The sequence below is a fragment of the Anneissia japonica genome, unplaced genomic scaffold, assembly GCF_011630105.1.
Source record: "Anneissia japonica isolate Jap-2015-1 unplaced genomic scaffold, ASM1163010v1 scaffold550_len331619_cov169, whole genome shotgun sequence".
NCBI lineage: Eukaryota > Metazoa > Echinodermata > Crinoidea > Comatulida > Comatulidae > Anneissia > Anneissia japonica.
The window spans coordinates 224,251-247,479 of NW_022731233.1; the positions used below are offsets into that span (position 1 = coordinate 224,251).

The 23,229-nt window shown below is 34.9% G+C and overlaps 2 protein-coding genes across 3 annotated transcripts in view; both read left to right on the forward strand.

Moving 5' to 3' along the window:
* Positions 1-4,796: 4,796 nt before the first annotated feature.
* Positions 4,797-17,299, forward strand: LOC117115270 (sushi, von Willebrand factor type A, EGF and pentraxin domain-containing protein 1-like). Its single transcript, XM_033258985.1, has 21 exons — positions 4,797-5,003; positions 6,046-6,192; positions 8,589-8,786; positions 8,956-9,144; positions 9,586-9,960; positions 10,733-10,809; positions 11,016-11,153; positions 11,344-11,482; positions 11,820-12,080; positions 12,404-12,625; positions 13,145-13,318; positions 14,488-14,661; positions 14,783-14,956; positions 15,077-15,250; positions 15,367-15,540; positions 15,657-15,830; positions 15,952-16,125; positions 16,246-16,419; positions 16,675-16,848; positions 16,967-17,013; positions 17,255-17,299. Exons 1-21 carry the CDS (start codon positions 4,952-4,954, stop codon positions 17,297-17,299), a joined length of 3,456 nt encoding a protein of 1,151 aa, XP_033114876.1. The 5' UTR covers positions 4,797-4,951.
* A 20-nt stretch (positions 17,300-17,319) lies between these two features.
* The window catches only part of LOC117115278 (CUB and sushi domain-containing protein 3-like), a 15,227-nt gene continuing 9,317 nt past the window's right edge, over positions 17,320-23,229 (forward strand). The window contains exons 1-7 of one of the 2 annotated variants that reach the window (XM_033258997.1): positions 17,320-17,415; positions 17,949-18,128; positions 20,072-20,242; positions 20,617-20,835; positions 21,941-22,114; positions 22,209-22,427; positions 22,825-22,998. In XM_033258997.1, the coding sequence (XP_033114888.1) occupies positions 17,364-17,415; positions 17,949-18,128; positions 20,072-20,242; positions 20,617-20,835; positions 21,941-22,114; positions 22,209-22,427; positions 22,825-22,998 (1,189 nt within the window). In that variant the 5' untranslated portion in view covers positions 17,320-17,363. The remainder of the gene's footprint in view (positions 17,416-17,948; positions 18,129-20,071; positions 20,243-20,616; positions 20,836-21,940; positions 22,115-22,208; positions 22,428-22,824; positions 22,999-23,229) is intronic. The other variant, XM_033258996.1, reaches the window with a different exon arrangement.

Consider the following 23,229-nt stretch of genomic DNA (forward strand, 5'->3'; position numbering starts at 1 on the left):
CGTTCATTTTTGAAAGTCCCTCTCTGGTAGTGGTGGCACCAGAGGTGGGGGGAAGCGGTGGAGGGCTGGGGCTATATCCCCCTCCCCACGTCGGGGAAGACGATAAGTTTTGTCGGGAAACAAACAAATAAAAAAAAATATATTTACATGTAATATTTGTTTAGCCACCATATTGTTTGTGTTAACTTTTTCATCACAACAACAACAATAACAATAACAATAATATTAATAATAATAATAATAATAATAATAACAATAATAATAATAATAATAATAATAATAATAATAATAATAATAATAGTAATTCAATGAGACTAATTACAAATAATTTGCGTTCTGTTATGACAAATGCTCATTTAGGTAGCCTCATGATGGTTGGATAGGTGAAAGTGATAGGTGATAGGTGAAGCAACCTCGACCATAAAAGCGTGGTTGACAGATTTCATGCAAAATTTCCAAAATATAGAATTTCACTTAATCAGATGGTTACATTGCATACTCTTTGTTTCTTGTTTCATTCAAAATGTTTTGATTTTGGAAGCTGATTTCAACATTAGAAAGCATAGCCACATGAAGTCATATTATGGTAACTCGACGCCTATCAAATAAGTAATAAAAATTCGTCATAATTCATCACATATCCGTGGCTTCCAGGGAGCTTTTCCCCCTGGACCCCCACTGGGGGCCCTGAGCGGCCCCTGGCCCCCACTAAAGTGAGACTCGATTCGCTCCACTATCCCCCCCGTCGGGGCCTTTAGCCCCTCCGTCGGGCAGGTCCTGGCGCCACCACTGCTCTCTGGCCTCTATTTCGAATTCCTGGATCCGCTACTGCTAACTTCAGTTTTTGGGAACTGATTGGGAATAATTTTAATGCGTCTTTATATTTAAACGCGTGGCGCTAAAAACCAATCCCATAATTCTTATTAATTTGACTATTTGCATAATATTTACATTTCAAATTATTCACATCAAGCTCCCCTGAACTTAAATACCATCTTTTGTTTGATGAATTAGAAATCCATTACGAATATCAAATTTTAACAACAAATTGTATAAACCCTATTAATTATACTATTGCGAGTAAAGTTTTCGATAATCATTGTAAATTACTTTTAACGATGGCATGGAAAGAACGAAATGATATATATATAATACTTTTTTATTGCAAGACTAATATGTCTGGTTTTAATGTTAGTGAATTAAATTTACAATATTTACTCTGTTATATGTATATATGTATATGTATGTGTTTGTGTATGTATGTGTATATGTATGTATGTACAGTATGTGTGAATATGTGTGTGGGAGGGGCGTGTGTATGTGTGTGTGTCTATGCATGTATGTATTGTGTGTGTATGTACGTATGTATATGTAAGCATGTGTGTGTATAATATATATATATTGTATAATATATATATATATATATATATATATATATATATATATATGTATCTGTATATATATATATGTACGTGTGTAAGCATGTGTGTGTGTGTATATATATATATATATGTATATATATATGTGTATATATATGTTTGTGTGTATGTGTATATGTATGTGTGTGTATAAGTGATGTATTAACCAACTTACTTATATTATTAGTATTAGTATTTATTTTTATTTCTATTACTATTTTTGTAAACCCTTTTTTTATTTATATTTCGTTCTACCGCAGTATTTTCTTACTATATTTTATCACAGTAATTAAGTTTTTACTGATTTTGTTATTGTTGCACGTCTTTACGGCTGTGCCTCTGTTATAAAAGAGAAGCAATAAAGTTACTTACTTACTTACTTAACACCAATACTTGGCATGTGTTTTTTTGTTTGTAAACTATAACAGTAAACCATTCCAGTGCAGTGAGTTAACCCAGATGAAGTAATTGAGTTGAAGTTGAATTCGCATACAACTAAGGCGTTTCCGGTTGGTAGTCTTAGAATTAATAATGTATTTTAAATAGGTCAAGATAAAAATAGGCCTACAGATTTTAATTATACAAATCAGTGACAATCAGTTTGTTATTTATTCCGTTAGATTTTTTAGCTTCTGCCCTGCCAAGGGTGTCGGAATAGTTAGCCAGATTGGATGTAAAGTCGATTGCTAAAAGGACATTGAAAAAAAAAAACTTTCTTATGTTTCAGTTTCATTTAGGCCTACGCGTCGTCCTTGTGGTCGTTTTCTTTTAGTTTGTTTCTTTCCCACATGTTTTACTTCCTTATTCATTTATTCATCATATCCATCCTTTCGTTTATTCATCCTTTCATTTTTTTTCGTTTGTTCGTTTATTTATGTATTCATTATGTTACATTTTAATATTTAGTCAAAAATATAGTCCTACATGGTCATAAAAATAATGTAGGCCCAGACACATGTTGTACGTAACGTAATGTATCTGATATTTTTGATATGACTACGGGATATAATTTATTTGGAAATGACGGTTAGAAATCGATTACCCCAACCTCGAAAAGGACGAAATTGTAAATAAAACACTGTCAATAGTAGTAGGCCTACTTAAAGACTAGTTTAATAAGATTTGGCACAAGTCTTCGAGCACACAGTACTCTTAATTGATCAGTTACATTTTTCAACGATTTTGTTGATATAGGCATTGGGGCCTAAATACAGCTGAGGATTGGTAGAGGGATATCGCGTGTTCAAAATATATAATTTCTATCAAGGAGGTATTACCTCCTTGCTCCTACGCAAAGATTATAGGCCTATATGTCTTACGTCACGCCTCATCTGTTTGCAATTCGCTGTTTTCATTCAAGCATTCAAGTGTGACACTGACACTTAGTTACATAACTTGTTGACTTGCTGATTTTAAGGCAAGTAATCATTGAATTTTACCGCTTTGATTAATCTTGTGGTCTATCCTTTGATTTTTGTCTTGTGCGATTAATAATAATAATAATAATAATAATAATAATAATAATAATAATAATAATAATAATAATAGACCTATCTGTGTTCATGTTGTGGTTTTATTAGGTCTACATATCTGTTATCGTCGCACACTTAAGATACCGTATGTAGGCTTGTGTGTCAGGACATTTAATACTGACCATGTTAAGTTTAACAATCCTATATTCACTTACCAATAGTTTTATATTTTTAACTTTCTAAGGAATAAACAAATGCATTACTTTTTTATGATTTTTTATTATCCATCTCTCATTGTGTGTTGTGTAATCTACTACTCTCAATGCCGTAGCCAAGATTTTATAACAGTGCGGGTATATCAGGGTGGACCTACTTTACGCGTAAATTAAAATAATGTGGACCCATTTGCTTAAACGTTTACCCATTTTACGCAAAAATATGAAAAATCTGGACCCATTTTCATAAAATTTTACCCATTTTTTGGCTAAGTATGAAAAATCTGGAAGCATTTTCAAAAAGTGGACCTATATTATGTATGAAATTGCATAATTTGGACTCATTTTTTCAAAATGTGGACCCCGTTCTTTGAGGACCCATAAGAAAAATTGTGTGGGACTGTCCCATAGCTGCCTATGGCATTAACTGCTCTATAATGATTTTGTCCGACGAGTCGTGTCATTGGAGGTTGTCCTGTCAGGGGGAGCAGAGGAAGCCCCACTTTCTCTTCACTGTCGCTGCCAACTGCCACGTTTTATAGAAGACGCCACAGAATCTGAACAAATTTTTGGATCTGAAAATTGTACACAGACAGCATTAATTCAATCTCACTATAATGTGGAAAATGTGACCTCATCAGGTCATCAATGCCGATATTGACTTATTTTCAAGGCTTTTGGAAAATCCTCAAAACAAAGACTTAGAGTTGTTGTAATTGAATTATTCACCTCTCTGCATTATTATCGTTAAGTCCTACGTATTATAAATTTCCGCAATATTTTTACGAAAATTTTCAAAGCCTTCCCCAATGGTTGGCCTATAGTGGTGATCTCAGTCACAGTCAAACAGTCGAAAAACGGATCCGGCAATAGGCTAAAATTTACTAATTAATAAATAGATCCAATAATATTAGGCTACTATTATTATCATTCATATTATTATCATTATTATTATTATTATTATTATTATTATTATTATTATTATTATATTACTATTATCATCATCATCATCATCATTATTTTGTATCAATATTAATATTATCATTATTATCATTGCAGTATTATTACTGTATTATTAGTATTAGCTCCGTAAACCACTAATTGTTCGGATGACCTCCACTCAAATTTGGGTCACGACACTTATTTAATACAAAATACTAGCAAGCTTTACGTTTTTAAAACATTTATTTCCTTAAAAATATGAGTTCTTTAACAGAAGGAGGCACAATTTCGATACTCAAAATCTTTTATTGAATGTGCCATTTGGAACAATAATATACAATAAGTACCGGTATATCGTAATAAAGTCCAAAATTGTTATTCAGATTTAAAGACAGAAAACGGCACAATTGTGTATAGCACTGTTTATACTATACTACCGGGCAGAATATAACGAATCATTAACCATTAAAAAAAAAACATTTCTGACCAAAAATTTATAATATTTTTTACCTTCAAGGATTTCCCGAAGTCAAGGTAATATACCATCTTTAAGCTTTCTTCCAAGATTTGCTTTAGTAAATGCCGTGTATCAGTAAGATAAATTTGCATAATCTTTAATCTTGACGGATATAATATTTTAATCCACATATTATCAGGCAAATGTCAACATCCGGGCATTGACCACTAAGTATCTTAGATATAAAAGACCAATGCAAAAATCCCAAAACATTTACTTTACGTGTTGACAACTTAATAGTATCACGGGCGTTTACAGTAGTGTCAATTTTAGCCCTCAAGACGAGGAACGTAGTGTGATTAGTTACATCGCCACATATACGAACAATATTTTTAACAATCGGGATATTAACTTTATACTCTTATTGGCTGTATTTCAAAGCCAAATATGCTTACGTTGCTGGCGTGTTACTGTATACTGTTGGTACATTCCACATTTGGTAAGTTTGTTTTAATTACTTTCAAATTCGCGAAATCCCGCAGTTTTATATTTTATTTAGATTTGTAGATGATTGTATATATATATATACTGTCTCTTATACACATCTAGATGTGTATAAGAGACAGATTCAAGTGTGACAATACATATATATATATATATATATTTATTTATCAAAATCAATTGTGGTGCTGCATATAGGAATATATATATAATTATATATATAATATGATAGCCTATATTAATAAGTTAATTATTAGTTAAATAGGAAATATAAATATCTGTTTTTAGATTAAAAGAAAATGGTACCATATAATTGAAATTTAAAGTTCGGACATACCATAAACGTTTCAGTATAGAACCACTATTTTTGAATTGGTTTGATTCACATTATTGTAGGGGCGGAAACAACTTTTAAACAGATCTAGCCCTATAATCTGTGGCAAAATCTCAACAAGTCAAGTCAATCATTGAATTTCTCATTAAAAAAAACCCCAAATAATTGGTCAGATAGGCCTGTGTACAACTTAACGTACCATTCTAACAACGGCCTCGAATAAGAAACTCTCTCGAATCAAGGACCGAACCTCCAGATTTTTGTTATGCGCCGCGGCTAACTATGTCTTATACGTCTTTATCATAGCTTGATAAAGACTTATAGTACTCTTTAGTTTTCAAATAAATATAATGGCATATACTGATACCATCTGACTCGTTATTTACTGTATTTATATTTGCCTATACAGCACCGCCACCATTATCATTATTATTATTATTATTATTATTATTATTATTATTATTATTATTTTTATTATTATTATTTTTATTATTATAATATATATATATATATATAGGCCCGGTATGTATATGTAATCTTCGTTCTGTGGGCTATCTATAATGGGTTATTTATTCAATTATATGTTAAATAATGAATTATATAGACCCTATAAATAATTGTGTTAAATAATAAATTTACACTTGGAAGCTCATATTAATCAGTGCCCTATTAAACTGTTTTTACTGATTTACTATGTTCAATATAGGTCAAGATTGTCCCAGAGACGAGGCAGCATTGCTGGCTACAGGACGAGGATGCTCTCCTCAGCTATGCGAAGAGACAGGCTTGTGCGATAATGTTCGAAGAGAGTGCGTTTGTGACGGTATCTGCGGAAAGACGTGCATATTAACACGTAAGGGCAGCCATTTTGATTTCAGAAGTCGGCTTAAATGCGTGTAAACTGCAGGACCAATGGTTTTATTTATCTTTTCAATAACAAGTAAATAAATAAAAGATAGTAAATTCATGTTTTGGCATGTTTAGGTTCGGGAATTGTCCCGAAAATCAAATAACTGAAAACAAAACATTTCAAGATTAGGCCTATATTTTACTGATTCTAAGAAAACCTGTAGGACTAAGTATCATCTGCAAACCGGATCTCTTCTAGTGGAAGAAGGAATACCCTTGAATAGATGAATAGCTCTTGACTCCATTTATATGATTAACCACTTGAGATGCTATTTCCTGTAAAGGCGAACGCCAAAGGCGCGCGTCTAAGTGATTATCGCTATTAACCGTACAGTGGAATATTTCTGAAGATTGTATGACGCCATGGTGATACATATTTTTTTTTTGATACAGTAGTTAAATTTACAATTTATATAATTCAACCTTATAATGTGGAGTTTTAAGGTGAAGAGATATTAAGAAACTTGCCTATGGTGCGAAAATTAACGAATGAATCGTTTTATATCAGTGGTTCCCAACCTTTTTTTCATTCGCGAACCCCTCGGCACAAAAATCGTGACCCCATGTATAAGTATTACTTACTTTCGATATTCCAACAATAAGATTATAGATAGAAGATGATTCGCCACAAAAGTACAATATTAAACAGAGGAGCATCCTCAGAATAGAAACCACCTCAGGCCCGCCATTGTTGGGGATGAGGTAGGAAATATTTATGTTTATGGCACTGTCAGACTCGATTTGAATGTAATTTTCATTTATCTCCCATTTATTTCAAATTTTGTAGAATTTAGGGCTCCCTGCTGATTTTTTTTTTAATATCCAGGTAAAACATACAAAAAAGATAATAATTACCTGAGGATTGCCACTACCAAGTGGCTCTCCTATACTAAACATTATAAAGCATACAGAAAATATAAAAGATTCTAACAGATCAGCATTCAAATATTGGATTATAATGTCAGTTAAAACAATTCCTATGCCTATGTCAAAGGTATTTCATTATTTATAGGCACCTAATGATTAGCAGTAAGATGTTTATGACACTGTTATAAGACAAAAAAAAAATAATAATGGAAATATGAAAAATTAGTCACAATCTAGCGGACCCCAACATTTTTGCGAACCCCCTGCTGACCCTTTTACTTGCCGGACTCCCAATTATTTTTCGCGGACCCCATGTTTGGAACCACTGGTCTTATATAAACAAATTTTGCTTAAAAATCATGGAGTTACCTAGTAAAATTCTGTTTGTACTTTCCCTTTCCCAAATGCTCGGGATTACATCCAATAGACCTATACTTCAAAATGAAAGTCCGAGTTAGAAAGTAGTGGATCCCACAGCCAATAAAAAACTCAACAAATAAAATATACATGTACAATCTCTTACACCGATCAAATTTTGATCTGCGGTTCTAAATGTAAATCTACTTGATATAATCACTGGCTCCAGTCAGAAACTTAACAGAACAGAAAGTCAGCTTATCAAGACGACATTTGGTTTGTCAAAAATATTCCAGGCCGTCTCCTCTTCTTAGTGTTGTTGATTTACTGGACGATTTTAGAGTCTACTTAGTACTAATATGTAGAAAATACATATAGGCCTACATTTTTTCCCTTCCCGGCGAATTGTGGTTTTTCGGGGGCGGGGGCCAGGTCTAGCAAATGGGAAGGGGGTCGTCCCCCCCCCCCCCCGACCTGCTCTGGCGCAACCATTGCTCCAAATCTATAAAGTTGTACTGGTTTTGATAAACCTACGAAACAAGTATGGAATGATTCTTATTTCACAACTTTAAAAATTATTCCACATTAATTGCTATTAAATTAAATGTCGATTCCAATAAAATAACTCCCTTTTCTAACCTTATGGTTCTTGGTGTGTTTTACTTAGTTAATGGATCTACAATACAAATTTGCTTGCAGCATTAAAAAAAAAGACAGCTGACAGACCAACAAAGAGAGTCGGTGAACCATACTCATTACTTTCACTTAGGCCTAAATCATATTTGACCATATGTCAGCATTTGCAAAGATATCTCAGATAACTGAACTTCTCGAACATTGTTTGTCTCTTGGACTCACCGTCAAAGTGGTAAATATTTGATAATTCTAATTTAGTAACTGTTGTTTTAGTTCTGGAAAAAAACCTGTTCTATCGTGGTGTACCGCATATACACATTATTACTTTGCCATTCAAACCTTCAAACAATATTTTGATAGATATTACAGGTATGCTGCAATTCTGATGTTTTGTACTCAAGTGCAGCTCATTATAGCTGTGAATATATCTCATATCTCCATGTTGTGTTTAATTATTTTACGTATTTGAAAAATCAACAGAGAGAACAGAATATTGTGCAGAGCTCAACACAACCGCCATTCTGACCGTCACTATTACCCCGAGACCCATAGTGTTCGGGGCTTCCGCCACGTATTCTTGCTCCACCGGTTACATGTTGTCAGACGAAGGTGACCCTGTGCGCCATTGTCAAGGAGATCGCCAATGGAGCGGTACAGCCCCAACTTGTGTTGATGCTGGTAAGGAGCACACGAAACATTTTTTTTCTAATGCGAAATTTTTTTTTTCTCTATCATGTTACTTGTTGTTTGCTATTCTTTTTAATTTTTGTTTCGGCTAGTGTTACTTTTCCCCGGTTTATATTGTATAATTTACCTTGAGATTACAGCGTTTTTGTTTTTCTTATAGTGACATGTGACGAACTTGTGGATGACAATGACCTGTTTGTTGATGTGGAGCCTTCGTCTAGGATTATTGGGGCTGTTGCAATGTATTCCTGTCGTGATGGATATCGTCTCTCAAACCAGACTCTTGCAAAAAGAACTTGTCAACCAGATGGAAATTGGTCCGGCACCGTTCCAACATGCATTCGCATAGGTTCAGAGAGATTTATTTTTAAAAAGTGTCTATATACTCTATCCTTTTTTGTCTATACTCTATTATATGACATATTTTTCATTGACCGATGTTGATCATAATAAAAATATTTTATATAATATTTCGGTCAATTTAAAGCAATTTTCGTAGTCGTAGACTGCCAAGAATGATGGAAGTAGCTTTAGGTAAAAGTCACCTTGAACTGACACCAAGGTTTGTCGTTCTCTCACAAATGTGAACTACTGTAAGAACCTCTATATAAATAATGTTTCAAGCTTCAGACGTTGATCTAATTTTTCTTTGGTGGTCCATACGGATGATGATGATGATAATTTTACTAGCGGCTTTGCAATTAATTTGTAATTTAAATTATCTATCTGATAGACCTTATTGTCGTTTGTGATGTCAAGGAATAATAAGATGGATTTCTTCATCTTTTAGATGATTACGAATGCGGTAGGCCTATTTTTCAAGATTACAGGATAGTTGGTGGTGATCTCGTTCGAAGAGGGTCAATTCCATGGGCCGTGTCCTTTACACAGCTACCATTCAATGACCACTTCTGTGGAGGCGCCTTGCTGGACCAAAGATGGATACTCACTGCAGGCCACTGCGTATATCAGTACGTTGACAACCCTACCGGTCTAAATGTTCGACTTGGGAAGCATGATAGGGAGATCGTCGAATCGCACGAGCAGACCTTTGGAATTGAGCGTGTTTTTTTACATCCAGATTTTGAACTGGATACACTTTTCAATGATATCGCACTAGTACGTCTTGACAGGGATGCCATTTATACGAATCATGTTATCCCAGGTAGGCAAAAGTATCTTTTCTTAATAATATAATGATAATAATAATAATAATAATAATAATAATAATAATAATAATAATAATAATAAAAATAATAATAATAATAATAATAATAATAATAATAATAATAATAATAATAATAGAAATAATAATAATAATCTTAACAAGAGACTCAGGAGAAAGCATATCTCCGCCCACCTCAAATTACTTTCTATAAAATAAATCTCCACAAATATGTTCCTAGTTTCCATAGAAACACTCAGGACCTTAAAATTTAAGTCACCCTCAAGTTCACATCCAAATTTGGATTGTCACCAACACTTAATAATTTCTTCCTTGTAACTTGTTTAAACTTTCACAAAAATTTAATTCATATCAGTTTTGAAAATATCTTGTCTAGGTCGTTTGCTCTTAAATCCGTTTAAATGGTCATCACATCCACACCCTACTACGGACCGTCACCAAAATTTAATCATTTCTTCATTGGGTTATACCAAGCAACCCCTATTATTTTCAATTATGTCTGTGCAGCCGTTTGAGATATGTCGCACACAAAAAAAAAACCACACGAAAACACCAAAACATTACACACTCACAAACTTACACGACTGAAAAAATATATCTCCTGGCGGATATCATACCGTAATATAGTTGCGCCAGTGAAATAATTGTTTTTATATACTATTTTATATACTACATATATATATCCATACATATATATACATATATATACATATATATATATATATATATATATATATGTATATATATACATATAGAGGTAACATTTTTACCGTTGCTGGATGGGGAAGAATTAGAGAGGGTGGGACACTGTCAAAATTTCTTAAGAAGGTGAGCATTTGTTATTTGAATTCAGATTAATTTGTATTTATATTATAAATTTCACTTATATATTTAACTAAGACGATCACATAATGTTGAATATGAATGTTCATGTTTTTGCACCGTAGTCCTAAAATTGGCCATCAAGAAACGGTGTGAAAGAATTTGTGGCAAAAACTTCACATTCTGTAATATATACATCTTCTATGCTTCAGGTAGAGTTACCTGTTGTTGGTCAGACGGTGTGCCGTCGAGCTCATACAGACACTGTCACCGACAACATGTTTTGTTTGGGAGGGAATGAGGGTGAAGATGCATGTAACGGCGATAGCGGTGGCCCAGTAACGTACCTGGTAAGTGCATAATGACACACATGGTTATCAAGATCTAATCATCAACAAATCCTAAAGTTGAATTGAAAATGTTGAATTGTTCGTAAAGCCCTGTCCAGACTATCAAATTTTATTTAACAAAAACATGAGTAAAATGTTCCCAACAGATGATTATTTACGTTATTTACCGTACTTTTCTCACTACCACCAGGACCCAGAGACCGGTGAATGGAAGCTGGTAGGTCTGGTCAGCTGGGGAGTTGGATGTGCTCGAGAGGGCGTCCCGGGTGTCTATGTGCGGATTTATCGTCATCACGACTGGATGCAAAGCATCCTGCAATATTATTTTGGTGAGATATCAATATAGCATTTAATAATTCTTAAAAAAAGAAAAAACCCAAAAAACAAAAACAATTACAGTGTGTTCAGTGGGTCCCTCAACATCAGACATGTTCTCTAAGGGTCGCCCACTCAAAATAAGGTTATTATATAAAAACATAAATAAATATAACTTTGAAGGATAATATTGTGTTGGCCTACTTGAATTGTTGACTTTGTATACTGTATTTAAGTAGGCCTAATTAAATTTCAATTGAAAAGTATCATATCACAACACACACACACCCGTCCGTTCCATGTAAACCGTTTGTCGTTATAATAGCATTTCTTCACTCTCTGTTCTTATAGAACCAACAACTCCAGTCGTAACGTACACAATGCCTGTTATAATACAAAGTTGTACAATACCAGAAGTAAACGACGGAGCCTTTTACGCTTATGGTCAACTGGGTAGTAGTCCACTTGCCCCGGGAAGCTCATTTAATCATGATTACCGCGTGCAGCTCATATGTGATGACGATCACGTGTTGGGAGATGGATCAGGAGAGATAACCAGGGAAAGTATCTGTGTAGACGGTAAATGGTCTCTTTCACCATTCCCAAATTGTGGTAAGTTAAAAAGAAAACGATTTTTGTGTACTAGCTGCGTCAATTTCACTGCAGTAAGAAAGCCTCCTTGCCGCAGTTCTATTCCATTTTACTTGCCTAAATTCCATACAACCATTCATTAATTAGAACTTTAATGACTATACTACTAGCCCTGCATGTCTCACTTATTCACTACTGATACCTTGTATTTGAGTTAGGTTATCGCTAAAGATAAAAAAAGTTGCGCAAATGAATGAACTTTGATTTTGCATTTATTTTGTATTTGTTTCTTGTAATCTGGCCAAAATGAATTCTTTATAATTTGATATCTTTTTTACCACTAGTACTGATTGACAGAGAAATGAGCTGCAGTCGACCGAACGATGTTGCTGGTGTCGTCATTCTGATCATAGGGGACGTCCCTCTTACGTCATCACAGCAGCAGGTTTTCCAGGAGGGGTACGAAATCAAAATCTCGTGTGAGGATGAGGCTCAGTTTCATCTCATTACTGAGAGCATGCGTACGTGTGCCCAAGGACAGTGGTTGGGGCAAGAACCGATGTGTGGTAAGGAACCTAGGCCTACAAGAATTATGTCTATGTGACGTGATGACTACTGGTACTTGTCTTTGTAACCGTGGTACTTGTCTTTGTAACCATGATACTGGATCATGTATGGTGGCTATTGATTGTATGCAGTTAGCATAGACACTACATGATTGCTCATAAAAACAAAAAGCAACCATTTTATGTTATTATCGTCATCATTACCTTCATCATTAACTTTATTATCATAATCATCACTAGGCCTATATCAATAGGCCTATTATTATCCTGAATATTTCACCGTCTTACTTATAGGCCTACATTTTATGGTAATACAATATTAATAATCAAAATATCGCATTAAACAATGGTTTCTACAAAATACGAATAATCAGATAGGCTACAAAAAATTGAAAACCAAAACTGATATATTTTTTATAATTAAAAATCAAAACAAATAAATAATGAATGTGTAACAAATATAGCCATACCCTTTGAATAACTGATTAGATTGTTACGTCTGTAATTTCATGTTTGCAGTGGTTTTGTGTCCTGTCTTGGTTGCCCCTGTCAATGGTGAAATAATAGGGACGGATTTTTATCTGGATCAAGTTGTTAATTTTACATGTGATCTGGGATACGACATAAAAGGCAGCAGTGAAAGAACATGTCAAGCAAATCGAGAGTGGACTGGAACGGAGACAACATGCGAACGTAAGTTCAAAAAGAGTCAAAAGATGTAGCACATTACCCCAACAAACTGTACTGTGGTATATTGCGTTGACCTGTTTGAAGAATAATTGTGACAGATTATAATAATTCATGTTTTGGTTCATAAGTGGGCCCCTCGCTTTCACGACCTCTACAGCCGTAGTATATTTTTCCCTTATATGGCGCACTAATTTTATTTTAATGTTGTGTCATAAAGACCCCACTGAATTATACCTGTAGTAGAGTCTTTTTGGCGGCCAACATGCACGATAGCTCCGCCTATTTTGAGAAATTTTCAAATGCGCATGCGTAATTTAAAACTTTTGTTACGTCCGTCGAGAACGTAAAATCTTGGAAGTACCGACGGTGCACAACTACACGAATGCATTATTAGTAAATATTATTATGTTATTACTGTGCTGTATTTGTTATTTCCACTTGATTATTTAATTCATATAAATTATATTTATGTCTTATTCTGTGTACCGTAAATACTCGAATAAGCGCCGCCCTCGAATATGCTTCCAACCAACCCTGATTGTTTTCGCTAAGCGGCGCGGCGTTTTATCGAGTGTTACCCTGTGTGTAATGAAACACGTTGAGAAACATGGTTTTAAATACAATGAATACAGTTTTAAAATGAATATATAACAAAATAGAGACACAAGCATTTCTTTGAAAACACTTATTTACGATAATGATCATGTAGGCCTGCTGAACTACGGGAATACGTGAGATACTGTAGGTAACATTGGAACAGCAGGCATGGAAAGTGCCACGCCAATATTTTTTTTTAGAAGGCCGCTCTCGAATAAGCGCCGCACTAAAGCCTCCAACAATTGCGGCGTTTATTCGAGCATTTATGGTATGTATTTTTATTAAACCTGTTAGTGGCAGTTTTTAAAATCACCATTGGGTGTTTTTTTTTTTATAATGAAAATCCGTAACGTTAAAACTAAAGTCGTATGTCGAAAATTCAACCATTTACAAACGACTGTCACGTGTCTTGATCCACCAATGAATACTTAATCGTTACTTAAGCGTCTTCCTACGTGGAAGTAGATTACAGCATAGGAATGCCAGTTTATTTCATATATATCTTTAGTTGTACCACAAAAAGCATCATAAATATTTGAAGATTAATCAGCTTTCTTGTTCGTAAATTTTAACAGTTGTCACGTGTCCAGCACTTGCTCCACCGACGGACGGATCCATAGTTACTCCAGCATCTTCATATGATGAAGTCATTGAGTTTGCCTGTAACATTGGGTACATTCTTGGAGGAAGTCAACAGAGAACGTGCCAACAGGACGGACAGTGGTCAGGAGAACCAACAACTTGTGTTCGTAAGTACATGTGACCGGGCCACTTCAATCTACTAACATATCTTTTATTGCGCTTTTATTGTTTTGATTATAAATTTAAAATATCAATTAATCAACATTTTGTCTTCGTTAATTCAAACAGCTGTCACGTGTCCAGCACTTTCTCCACCGACAGACGGATCCATAGTTACTCCAGCGTCTTTCTATAATGAAGTAATTGAGTTCGCTTGTAACATTGGTTACATCCTTGGGGGAAGTCAACAAAGAACGTGCCAACAGGACGGGCAGTGGTCCGGAGAACCAACAACTTGTGTTCGTAAGTACATGTGATCGGGCCACTTTAATCTACTAACATATCTTTTATTGCGTTTTTATTGTTTTGATTATAAATTTAAAATATCAATTAATCAACATTTGCCTTCGTTAATTTAAACAGCTGTAACGTGTCCAGCACTTTCTCCACCAACGGACGGATCAATAGTTTCTCCAGCGGCTTTCTATAATGAAGTCATTGAGTTCGCTTGTAACATTGGTTACATCCTTGGGGGAAGTCAACAGAGAACTTGCCAACAGGACGGACAGTGGTCCGGAGAACCAACAACTTGTGTTCGTAAGTACATATGATCTGGCCACTTCAATCAAACATATTTTTTATTGCGCTTTTATTGTTTTGATTATAAATTAAAATAAAAATTAATCAACATTTGTCTTCGTTAATTCAAACAGTTGTCACGTGTCCAGTACTTTCTCCACCAACGGACGGATCCATAGTTACTCCAGCATCTTTCTATAATGAAGTCATTGAGTTCGCTTGTAACATTGGTTACATCCTTGGGGGAAGTCAACAAAGAACGTGTCAACAAGATGGGCAGTGGTCCGGAGAACCAACAACTTGTGTTCGTAAGTACATGTGATCAGGCCACTTCAATCAAACATATTTTTTATTGCGCTTTTATTGTTTTGATTATAAATTAAAATATAAATTAATCAACATCTGTCTTCGTTAATTCAAACAGTTGTCACGTGTCCAGCACTTTCCCCACCAACGGACGGATCCATAGTTACTTCAGCATCTTTCTATAATGAAGTCATTGAGTTCGCTTGTAACATTGGTTACATCCTTGGGGGAAGTCAACAAAGAACGTGCCAACAGGACGGGCAGTGGTCCGGAGAACCAACAACTTGTGTTCGTAAGTACATGTGATCGGGCCACTTCAATCTACTAACATATCTTTTATTGCGCTTTTATTGTTTTGATTATAAATTTAAAATATCAATTAATCAACATTTTGTCTTCGTTAATTCAAACAGCTGTCACGTGTCCAGCACTTTCTCCACCGACAGACGGATCCATAGTTACTCCAGCCTCTTTCTATAATGAAGTCATTGAGTTCGCTTGTAACATTGGTTACATCATTGGGGGAAGTCAGCAAAGAACGTGTCAACAAGACGGACAGTGGTCCGGAGAACCAACAACTTGTGTTCGTAAGTACATGTGATCGGGCCACTTCAATCTACGAACATATCTTTTATTGCGCTTTTATTGTTTTGATTATAAATTTAAAATATCAATTAATCAACATTTATCTTCGTTAATTCAAACAGCTGTCATGTGTCCAGCCCTTTCTCCACCGACAGACGGATCCATAGTTACTCCAGCGTCTTTCTATAATGAAGTAATTGAGTTCGCTTGTAACATTGGGTACATCCTTGGGGGAAGTCAACAAAGAACGTGCCAACTGGACGGACAGTGGTCCGGAGAACCAACAACGTGTGTTCGTAAGTACATGTGCTTGGTCACTTCTATACATACATCGGTTGTTTTGATTATAAGTTAAGAAATTTAATATCATCTTCGTGGGGTAGTCAACAAAGAACGTGCCAACAGGACGGACAACTCTTCAAAGAACCAACAAATTGTGTTCGTGAGTTCGTTACTTTTGGATGGCCTAGTTCATCAGTTGTTGTATTGTATTATTGTAATTATAAGTTTGAAAATGTTTAATCAACATCAATGTTCGTTATTTTTAACAGCTATCACATGTCCAACACTTGCTCCACCAACGGACGGATCCGTAGTTACTGAAGCGTCTTCATATAATGAAGTAATTGAGTTCGCTTGTAACATTGGGTACATGCTTGGAGGAAGTCAACAAAGAACGTGTCAACAAGACGGACAGTGGTCCGGAGAACCAACAACTTGTGTTCGTAAGTATACCGTTACCTTTGGTTGGCCTACTTTTCATCACCTGTTTTACTCTATTGTTTTGATTATATGTTCAAAAAATATATTTCAATCAACATTTCTGTTCGTTAATTTCAACAGTTATCACGTGTCCACCACTTACTCCACCAACGGACGGATCCATAGCTGTCTCTTATACACATCTAGATGTGTATAAGAGACAGTTATTCAACCGTTTGCAAACGACTGTCACGTGTCTAAAACTTGATCCACCAATGAATACTTAATCGTTACTTAAGCGTCTTCCGACGTGGAAGAGATTACAGCATAGGAATGCCAGTTTGTTTCATATATATCTTTAGTTGTACCACTAAAAGCGTCATAGATATTTGAAGATTAATCAACTTTCTTGTTGGTAAATTTTAACAGTTGTCACGTGTCCAGCACTTGCTCCACCGACGGACGGATCCATAGTTACTCCAGCGTCTTTGAGTTTCAATGTGAAAATCCGGACACACACATTTTGATAACTGAGTCAATGAGTATCTGTGAAAATGGCGCTTGGTCACACACAGACGACCCAGAGTGCGGTAAGTATTCTCAATATTAAAATAAACGGTGATTACGTGTTAAGCTCTGTCCAAACTATTGCATTTAAATATGAGTAATTCATGTGAATTTCTTATATTCGGTTCTGATATTACATCATCAAGCCTATGTCCATAGAAACTTTGATAGTTTGTTGAGAACCATAAGTTAATTTGGACACTATGTGAGTGCGAATTTTAGTCGAGCGTTCAGAGAATAAAGGTCCTAAGTGTAATAATTTTAGTCTAAATGTAACAAAATTCCAAATGGTAGTAATAATTATATTTCTTACATTTTTGAGGCCTCATTTTAATGGTCAACGTGTGCATTCCAGTGAAAATTAGCATACGCGCTGCCTCATAGCCTATCACTGAGCAAAATGCTTTGGATTTTATTTTTGGTTTCAGCTCTAAAAAAGGGCAAAATCGTATTTAAATTGGTATCTTTCATTATAAAAATACTTATAAATTACTCACATTGTATAAAAACAACTCTCAACACTGACAGGCTGTTTATTTATGTTTTTTTCATGAAGCGATACGTTGTCCAGTCCTAGAGGCTCCTGAAAATGGCGTTATGATAGGAGACAAGTTCTACAGACAACAAGTTTTGCTGTTTTCTTGTAATGAAGGATATAAATTAAGCGGCAGCAGACGTCGAGTATGCAACGGAGCTGGTAGATGGAGTGGAAAAGAAGCGTCCTGTAGTCTGTTAGGTAATCCTAAAAGATAGCAGGTCAACTCGGACCAAAATATCCGACAACTAGGCCCAGCAAACTTTTACCAAATCCAGCCTTGGACCAAATCCAAATAGGACCAAACCCAAGTCGGACCAATAGATAAATTGGACCAAAGCCAACTCGTACCATATTCAATATTCAGACCAACCGACTCTGACCAAAACCTAGAAATATATTAATAATAATTTATTTATATGGCGTATTTTCAGATCTACATCTGTTCAATGCGCTTTACATATGATATAATACAATATTAAAATATGCAACAAAATATAAAAAAAATATTATATAGAAAGACTACAAAAATATACTTATCATTATTAATTACATCATTGAAATAATTGAAAATAACCTATCAACAAAATATACTTATCATTATTAATTACATCATTAAAATAATTGAAAATAACCTATCAACAAAATATACTTATCATTATTAATTACATCATTGAAATAATTGAAAATAACCTATCAACAAAATATACTTACGTTTATTATAATTCAACATTCTATTATTTTCTATTTTTTTATATTTTTAATTTTGGGAGAAAATTTAATAGTAAGGTTTGGAATAATCATAAAAACACTGCACTATTTTACAAAATACCTGGTTTATTATGAGAATTGCTTTGAATCATAGAGATGGAGATAAATATAGATGTATGTGCGTGACGTATCGATTAAAATACGTCATTGTAGAATTGTGGTATACTGTAAAAATTGTTGGTAAAGAAAAGGATTTATAAGCCTATTGTGAGCATTGACGTTTATTAAAATTTACTTGTCACTTTTGAATTTGAATTTTTCTTTTTTATGGAATGTATTTTCTCATGGTTCTTTTATTTATATTGAATTAATTATAATTTTTTATGTAATATTAATTTTATAATGCTATGTTTGAAATGTTTTCTGTATACGATGTTTTTGATATGATATAATAAAAAACAAAAACAAAGAAAAAAAACTTTTAATAATTAATAATAATTAAGTAATATTATGTAGTAGCCTATATAAAATGTGTATATCAATTAAAAATTATAAGTATTCGAATAGGTCTACTGACCTATTTTTATAAATCAAGTAAACTACAGGAAATTACATGGCCGACTGTAACACTGCACTAATTCAAATTGATAAAGGAAAAAAAAACATTTAATCATGCACCATCTCCATCATTCTTTCTCAAGCTTAACTTCTCCTTTAATTTTTATATCATCTCCAACAGATCAAGAGAAAAGACGTTCTCACTTCTTAGGCTAAATGCGTTGCAAAAAAAACCCCCATAAATATTGGTACAAGTAGGCCTACTTCTCAAAATATGTGGAATTTGTATAGTTGTTTGGGCCGAGTTGGCTTTGGTCACAAGTTTGATTTTGGTCTGAGCAAGGCATTTGTTTGCACTCAGAAAATTCGTGAGTTACACATTAGTCCATATGCTACTGTGATACAAAAATGATGGAATCCAAAATTTAAAATCAGTCTCACTAGTCTACGACTAAATTTAATTTATTAAAATACAGTAAAGTTAGCATAACTTCGAATTTGCTTAAGGCAATGGAAACTTTGCAAGAGTCGCGTTTATATTTCATTTTGAAAGTCCTATTTTAGTTTTAGGCCATTATTGCCATTATTGAATAAATTTAAATTGTTATAGAGTACAGGGATGTTGTTGACAAAAGAGTTTCGACAAAATGGGCAGCAGTAATACTCTTAGTAAGTAAGTAAAAAGATTTGAATAGCTTATCAGTCTAGGTAGTTGAGTTAAAAACTATAAATCAGTTTAAAAGAAGAACTCTGAAAAAAAATCACCAGCTGCAGTTTCCATCGTAGTTTACAGGGTTGAATAATCAATAATGCTTTAACTTCAAGATTTAAGGTAAATTTATTTTAAATACGTACTATCATCCCATCACTATTAGTAACCTGTCCAGAGATTTTTGCTCCTGAGAATGGTAACATCGAAGGTGATAAATTTTTCCTGAACCAAGTGGTGACATTCACGTGTGATGAAGGTTTTATATTGAAAGGAAGTCAACGAAGAAGATGCAACGCGACTGGACAGTGGACGGGAATAGAAACGTACTGTGTGGGTAAGGAAACTTGGGTTGTCTTTGATTTCCTTAAATTTTAATAGGACGTGGTGATAATGATAATATTAATGAATTTAATGGGTTGGATGATATAACTATCTTACCCATATAATAATCAGAATAGAAAAAAAGGTTTAGCGCTATGCAGTCGTGCTCCAGATCGAATGAATACTATACTAAGTGAAATACATCATTTAGTGTAATGTTTGCTTTATTGACCACGTCATTAACGATCTAACATACATCACAACAGCTATCATGTTCTCAAATTTCAAGTACTGTATAGGTAAAATGTATTACTGTGGTTTGACGTACCGTGTACCAAATTCCACAAGCAGTTATGTTATAGAGTAAATACTTAATTCATTTTACAGACCCAAACAAATCTCCGTGTGTATTGCCACTCCCACAAACTGCCGTCATCATTTTAACATCTACCGGTGAAATTATTGACCCCGAGGTACAACGACGAGTGGATCATGGGACACAGGTGGAGTTCAGATGCGCTTATCCTGAAACATACACACTTGTATCCGAATCAACAAGCGTCTGCAGCAATGCTGACTGGTCACATACTACCAATCCACGATGTGGTAAGTGTTATACGGGAATGTTCACTACAGTCTTACATGTCATGTCGTCTTCAAGCGAATTTTAAAACCTGTCTCACACTGTAAACTAAGATGATTTGTTCAATCGATGATTGGTTCAATCGCAAGCCCCGGTGTTTTACTATTACATGAGTCTCATTTAGGAGTGGAGCCAGCGGGGGCCAGGGGAGAGCTGCCCCCCGCGGGGGAGAAAACCACGATTCGTCGTGGAGAAAAAAAAAATGTATAGGCATATGTATTTTCTACATATTAGTGGACCCAAAATTGATTTAAAAAGCCTTTAACATTCTTTTGTCATATTTTGGGGGCTTCGTCCCCATAAATTACTTTCGAGAGATTTTGAGCGACGCCCGACCACGCCCATTTTTTCGTCGGGGAAGTCGGCCTCCCTGTCGGAGACCTCTGACCCCCGTTGGCAAATCCTGGCGCCACCACTGGTCTCATTCCCTCTCTTGTGAAAAAAGATTACCTTGGTCGATGGTTGGTGTGCGAACAGTTAGTTCACGTCCAATTTCAAGCAAGTTCACACTTAAGCTGGGTTCACACTAGGTGACAAGAGTAATTTAGACGCGTTGACATATCTGTATATTAAAAGAAAGGCTATTCGTTTCTTTTCTTTCGTTTTGTCAAAACTCTTAAATTGTTCTAATGTTAACAGTCTTTAAAGTTGACCTGCGGTGATTGGTTTTAGCAGAACGTTTGCGTCAACAGACCTCAAAATTGGTAGTGTGAAACACTAAACGAAGCTTGGACTAAATTTGTGCGCGTCTGGATTGACAGCTTAGTTCCTTCATAGAGCAATTTAGAAGCTTTTACGCAAACGCAAACGACGCTACTTGGCGCTTTACCGTTGCCTGTGTTAACCCGTCTTAGCAGCGATACTCACTTCATCACTGCCAATCAGTTCTTGTGGATTGTCAGTGATATCAGTGCAGTGGTCATCTTCTAAGAGCTTCGAATGTTTACATTTTAAATAGGATAACCTATGGAAGGGTAAATGAGGGCTCAAAACACCGATTTTTTTACGTGGCAAGTGGAATTGTACCACTTCAGTATCTTGTTTTAAAATGGGTTGTTTATTTAACAGTAATTCGTTGTCCTGAAATATTTGCTCCTGAGAATGGCTCCATCGAGGGAGACAAGTTTTATCTCAACCAAGTGGTGAGGTTTACATGCGATGAAGGTTTTAACTTGAAGGGAAGTCGACAAAGAAGATGTAACGCAACTGGAAATTGGACGGGCATCGAAACATACTGCATGGGTAAGACCCGTATAGGACACGGCCTATCATTTATTTTTATTATTGTGTATAATATTCTTGATAATACTGTTTCTTTTCATTTTAATCACTGAAGATCCAAACAAAAGCCCTTGCATAGTGCCACGTCCACAGACTGATGTTGTTATTGCATTAAGTTCTGGAGAGGTAATTGATCCTGCGATCACAAGGAGGGTTGATCACGGGACACGCCTCGAATTTAAATGTCTTTTCCCTGAACAGTTCGCACTGACATCTGAAGAAAGTAGTATGTGTAACAATGGTGACTGGACTCATACGTCTACCCCGAGATGTGGTAAGATCATGCTGATATATCAAAACAAAACTCACGAAATTAATTTTTTTGAAAAGATATAATTCATAGAAATATATTGACTGAACTACAGGGGAAAGAAATACATACTTTAATTAGCTTATATATCCATTACAATAGTACTATCATTATTACCGTATAGTAATAACTATCTATAGTTATTGTAGTATCAATAAAAATATAACATCAGTGACTAAACACTAGGCCTAATAATAAGATAACGATAATGATGATGACGTTGATAATGACGACGATGATGATAATGTTGAAGACAGTGGTGATGATTAAGACGACGACGACAACAAGAAACGAAAGCGAAAACGACAACGATAATTAAACGTTTATATCAAATCGTGTATATAATTCTTTTTCCCCATAGTTATCAAATGTCCAGAATTATATCCACCTACCAATGGAAAAATTATAGGTGATCGTTTTTACTTAAACCAAGTTGTTCGGTTTACGTGTAATGAAAATTTCGTCCTAGTTGGAAGCAGCCAAAGAAGGTGTGCATCAACAGGCGAATGGACAGGGGGAGAAACATCTTGCAGAGGTAAGAGTGAACAAAATTACCGCTCAGACACTATTGTAAAACTTGTTTTAGAAAAACAAAATCGATAGTTTTGGTTAGTATAGGAGGCCTATCAAAAATTGGTAATATTGAATCTCTTTATTAAGATGGTTTGTTCCCACTGGTGTTAATAGGATTAAATCTGCCATGGAGTTCCACTGGTCCAACCATGCAGCACCATATAATATGATGTTTGATCTGACAACATTGAGG

Bases quoted from the DNA above. Each gene is read 5' to 3' on its own strand.
- LOC117115270 (XM_033258985.1), top strand. From the start codon at position 4,952: ATGCTTACGTTGCTGGCGTGTTACTGTATACTGTTGGTACATTCCACA. The intron at 11,483-11,819 runs GTGAGATATCAA...CTGTTCTTATAG, and splicing joins CATCCTGCAATATTATTTTG to AACCAACAACTCCAGTCGTA. The intron at 12,626-13,144 runs GTAAGGAACCTA...TCATGTTTGCAG, and splicing joins GGGGCAAGAACCGATGTGTG to TGGTTTTGTGTCCTGTCTTG.